Raw genomic sequence first — 5,726 nt, 5'->3', positions numbered from 1 at the left:
ACACACACACACACACACACACACACACACACACACACACACACACACACACACACACACACACACACACACACACACACACACACACACACTCTCTCTCTCTCTCTCTCTCTCTCTCTCTCTCTCTCTCTCTCTCTCTTACTTTCATATACCAAAGATATTGTATCTAGCTCATGATATTTAACTGTTGTTGTATCTAATTTATTTTATGTTGATGTAAAGTAAGTATATTTATATAAGATTCTATAGATGATGGAAAGTGTTGTAGGTTGTTATATTCTGAATTCTCTTTAGACTATCCAAACAGAAGGGTTTCTTGCTTTGTACAAAGGCTTTGTGCCCACTTGGTTCCGTTTGGGCCCCTGGAACATAATTGTATCCTTTTTGAAAATAATTTTACTAATAGGTAAACATTAGTTGCACTAAATCTTCTATGTAGCAAGTGAACAAAAGTATTAATATATGTTTAATACAACATAACAGACTAGAAATTCAGGACTTCTCTATAACACAAACTATAGAGAAACCATTATTCTGATAGATTGAAATACAATGCCATTGAAAATAGAAGAATTTTATCTTGATATGAAAGGGCAATACTGAAAGAAGTATTTTATAAAACATAATATGAGAAATTACAGTTAACTGTTCTACACAGTTTATTACTATAATACTTAAAATGAATTAATACACACTCACATACAGAAATATAGTTAAAAATGCTTTTCATCTGATAAGTCGGTAAATTAGCCCAAACAGCTACTTAGAACCATCAAATAAAAAAAACTTATTTTTTGAAAATACAATGTAAAATAAAATGGAGATGAGACAAAATTCATATAGTAAAAGTTTTCAAAGAAAGGCATTTTTCGTTCAGAGTTGACTAAAAATATTGCCAGTTTTTATTTGCAGTATGATAAAGTGTAAAAAAAACAACTAATTTTATGCTACATTTCATTGCAAAAATATGCATACTTTCTAGTTCTTCAAACTTTGTGTATGCATTTTTCATATAAATTTTACAAATTGAGTGTGTGTTTTAGTGAGAAAATTATATGTAGTGAAAACAAGATTGATATTATTCTAAAATTTAGTTATTGCAAATTAAATCATACCTTAAGTATTCTGCTTCTCACAATAATAAAAAAACATAACTTATGTCATCATCATCTGAATAATGTAAAAGTAAAAAATATGTATGGATTTTAATTAATATACCATAACAATGTGAATTATGTTCATCTATTAATGGTTTGCATTTTACTCCAACAACTGTGATGATAGGCATAAATAACATACAATACATTAGAATTATTAGTTGAAGACTATAAATAGTGTATTTATGTTCTGTATAAATTCTCATTGTGTTCTCTAATCCTAAGAGAATATTATTTGTATGATCCTTAACTGGGCTTAGTTTTTTCTTGCCTATGAGCAGCTGAAACTTATCTATTGATGGAGCCAAACTTTGTCAAAGAAGGTCTGATAAATGAAGCTGTGATTGCACTGTTCAAACATTTCTTGAAATTTCTACATGTGATATGATTGTTGTGCTTCTACTAAGATCTGATGAACATTACAACAGTCGTATAAGTTGTGGGGTCTTGCTTTTAACATTTTTAAGGATTATTCCTGTTGTTCTAAAGTTTGGGTAGAGAATTATCTTTGTACATTCTCATCATTTTTGGCACACACTGTTGTTCTGATGATGTTAAGAAATAGTTCCAAAAGTGCTTTCTACAAGAAACTTGCAAGATGATCAAGGGATTACCAGAATGTAAGAAATATTTTCTTAAAGAAGTTTGAAATATCAGTGATGAAACATGATACTGAAATCTGGACATATGGTATTTAACAAGTACATATATATATATTTTATAAGAGATTTTAATGGAGTTCTTTGTTGTACATTTCTGTATTGTTTTAATGGAATAGATTCATAAGTATTTGTAAAGTATTTTAAACAAGATTTTTTGTTAAATTAGTGTAAGGGATATAACAAAGGAAATAAATATATACTTGTTCACTCATAGGTAGAATATGTGTCATTGTATGTAATCCACAATTCAGCTGACTGTTTCAGAATAAATTGCTGCTATCTTAGTTTATGGTTTCAGACCACTTCTATAAGTTGGGGACACTGGATTAGAACCAAAGTCAATAGATTTCACCCATAACAGAGGTGCTGTGAAATTGAAAAGTATAAAATGAAAAATCTATTGCTAAGAAGAAAATAAATGATAAGTAAATTCGATGACGAGGAACCCACTTTGAGACTAATAATGGCTGGAGACGGCTTGAATGGGTAATGAAGAAAAACTTTAATATAAGTTTAACATAAAAGCAAATGTACAACGTTTCAACAAGGTTTTGTCATCATCGGGTACCATGATAAGTAGTTGATGTGTGGAAGTAAAATAAATTTAGAAAGATTATATAGCTGACAAAATGTAATGACTGTTTAAGATTGCTTCTTTTCCAACCCAAAGATCTTTATATTTATCTGTTACAGTTTTAAAAAATATGCTTAATGTGATACAAATACTAAAACCAGTAATGTTGATATGGTTGAAGTGATATATCATGAAATGTTTTCTCTCATGGTTGGGCTTCTAAGTTATTCTTCAGTAGCTATTGACAATGTATGATTCCCTAAATAAATTGCAAAGCATTTCTGTTTTATGTAAAATAGCCAAAAAACAGAACAATTGTATTTTATGTAACTGTCCCTATCATTAAATCAAAAAGTGTTTATTTCAGTAGTCACTTTGCAGGAGCCTACGAAACTTTCATCACGTAAGCACAATTCCCAAGTGGTCAATATTATAGCCAAGAAGTAATTAACATGATAATGTACATTCCTTCCATTTTAGTCCACCATTAATTTTGAGTATGATAGATAATTAGTGTTAGTTAAGCTTTCTAGTCAAGAATGTTGAAGCAACCAAATTAAATTTTAAACTTAACCAAACTAGAGATTTCATGTTCATTGCTTTATTATATTTCATGATATTGCATGCTCGGTGGAAACATTGTTGTTCAAGATATGTACAGATTAACAACCAAAATTGTTTTTAAATTCAGGTTTATGGGCCCTCTTGTCCCTTTAGTGGTGACATCAGTGAGTATGTTTACAAACACTGATAACATCAAAGACTTCAAGCTCAGGCAGAGATATCCCTCATTTGGAATCCTTGATCAGAGGAGTGGCAGATGGTCTGCAGCACTTACTGCCCATTTGGCTACTCGTAATGACATAGACAGTCACAGTTATAACACACCCACAGTTGAAAGTATGGAGTTTTTTCTGTAGAATATGGCTCCAGATGGCATTGAAAAACAACTTTTAATCCCATCTTTGGCTGCATGATTCCTGGCCATGTGTTTGACCCTGTAACTCCCCAACTTTTTTCAGTCAAGTTCTACTCTGATCATAGGCTACTTTAACATTCACCTCACCATGGACCCTTGTTGCAATAGAAGAAAAAAATGTTATAATACATTCTTTGTTCGATATATAATTAACAAAGGTGTAAAATAACCATTGTCTCAGAAACCAGGGTAGAAAAGCAACTTTATTAACATCTGGATTTTGAAATATAAAGAACAAAGTCCATGCTTCACATATAATAAACTGTGCTTTATTTAGGTTGAAACATAAGATTGTAATGTGCAATTACTACATATCTTACTCTCCTATAATGTGTACATATTTATATTTTAAAATGTTAGAAACTTCTAAGGTGTGAAACGTTCTAAGTCTGTTCTTCTGTTTTGTTCAACAAAGTGTATATTTTTGCTTCAGTTTCACATCAAATTGTCTCTTTCATTTGCCTGCTACAAATCACTTTGCCTGTCCTTCAGCATAAAAGTTCCTTGATTTTCTAGTTGTAATTGTATATTAGGTTTATCTTTCTGCTGTGTTAAGCATTTTTATCATATTATTGCAGAATGATTCAAAAATTTTTATCTGTTCTAGTTGTGTATTTTTTGCATAACACTTGGCCAAGAAAGCTGTCAAGTTTATTTCATTCTAGTTAAATTTTTTCACCAACATTCCCTTGGAAGTAATACCTGGTCTCACTATGGGTGGTATAGCTGTAAATCTGCAACTTGTGTATGTAGGTCAACAGTTGTGCCCGCTAATGATAGGTCAAGTGATATCTCAAGGTTACAACCTTCTTTGTGTTTGAATGGAAATGAATTGTCATGAGGATAGCATTAGTTGCCCTGGGTAAGCCTAATGTTACTGATTCAAGCAAGTAACATGAGATTTAGATAGTCTGGAACATCACGTTGAGTAAATTGGTAATTTTGGAAAAAAGTCTTGAGGGGGTAGAACCAGCCTAATGAATTTGCAACTCTAGAAAAGACGACTGTCCAGTGTCCACTGCAAGTATACACATTGTGTATGTGTTTGTTAAATTGGTAAAGATTATTTTCATTGTGTTTGTTCTTTAATTTTATGCAAAGCTACACGAGAGCTGTCTAAGCTAGCTGTCCCTAATTTAGCAGTGAAAGACTAGAGGGAAGGCAGCTAGTCATCACCATCCACCATCAACTCTTGGGCTACTCTTTTGCCAACGAATAGTTGGATTGACTATCACATTATAATGCCACCACAGCTGATAGAGCGAGCTTGTTTGGTGGTATGGGGATTTAAACCCATGGATTGCAAGTCAAGCACCCTAACCACCTGGCCTTTGTTGTGTATCACACTGTGTGTACACTTTATTAATTGAATAGCACAGACTTGGTTGGTTGTAGCAGAACTCAGCATTACTTTACAATTTATCTTACTAAGTCTCCCATTATATAGTGGAATTACCTAATTTTATATGTTAGGGAATCAGTTTACTTGGAAGTACCACAAAGTAAGTAGAAAGAAAAAATTTTGGTTTCGTGATCACAGAATATTATTGCAGAATTTTTTGCTTAATTGAATTCTTGAGCAATCGAGTTTAAACAAATATTTCTTACTTAAAGAATGACTTGTTCTCCAAGTAGAAGTTCTCAAGACCAAAAGGGAGAACTAGTTGCTGAAAGAGATGGGTGTATGAGAGAATTGTAAGTACTAGATGTACCCTCCTGGCCATTGGACTTTTGCCAATGCTGCACAATGTCCATGCCTTTTATCTCTCCACAACTGCAGACTTTGGAAAATCGGCTGACATCTGTGCAACCTAAATGGCAGATCAGACATTGCTCTTGAGAATCATCTCAGTGCAAAAGAAGCATGGATGACTAAGAATGGAGTCCAAAACTGAATGAGATGGCCAGAGTAATACAACCCCAGTTCAGGTTATGGTCACTCAAAACTGGCTGTGAGGAACAGCAGGCACCAACAAGTGAAAGCCCTGAACATAACTATATGTGTTACCTCTTCAATGGTGTGTCGCTACCATTACAACAAGAAAAATACTGTTGTCGCTACATATTTATAAATAGTGGTGCTACTGCTACTTTTGAAACTGACATTTTTCAAGATTTTTTTGTCATTGGATAATGTAAGAATGAAAAATGAAATTTTGTTGGTAAATAATAATACTTTATTGCTACAGTAACATAATACAGACTTCTCAGAACAGCCTATCTATATTTGTGAATAGTGATAGGAAAGAGTTAACAACATACAGCCTTTAATACATTCATTGAAAGTACTTAAAGAACATAACATGGAAAAATAAATGAATATAAAGATAGTAATAATAATAAGTGAGCTAATA

General features: G+C 32.4%; 1 protein-coding gene across 2 annotated transcripts in view; it reads left to right on the top strand.

Annotated features, from left to right (window-relative positions):
- LOC106474124 (kidney mitochondrial carrier protein 1-like) overlaps nt 1-1,922 on the top strand; it is a 33,813-nt gene extending 31,891 nt beyond the window's left edge. For both annotated transcript variants that reach the window (XM_013934815.2, XM_022402490.1), the window contains exons 10-11: nt 295-375; nt 1,418-1,922. In XM_013934815.2, coding sequence (XP_013790269.1) covers nt 295-375; nt 1,418-1,456 — 120 coding nt within the window. In that variant the 3' untranslated portion in view covers nt 1,457-1,922. The remainder of the gene's footprint in view (nt 1-294; nt 376-1,417) is intronic.
- The last annotated feature ends 3,804 nt before the right edge of the window (nt 1,923-5,726 follow it).

This window comes from Limulus polyphemus, unplaced genomic scaffold (assembly GCF_000517525.1).
Source record: "Limulus polyphemus unplaced genomic scaffold, Limulus_polyphemus-2.1.2 Scaffold6848, whole genome shotgun sequence".
In the NCBI taxonomy this organism is placed as follows: Eukaryota; Metazoa; Arthropoda; class Merostomata; order Xiphosura; family Limulidae; genus Limulus; species Limulus polyphemus.
The sequence above is the reverse complement of the archived record's forward strand: the minus strand, read 5'-3'. Positions and strand labels throughout refer to the sequence as shown.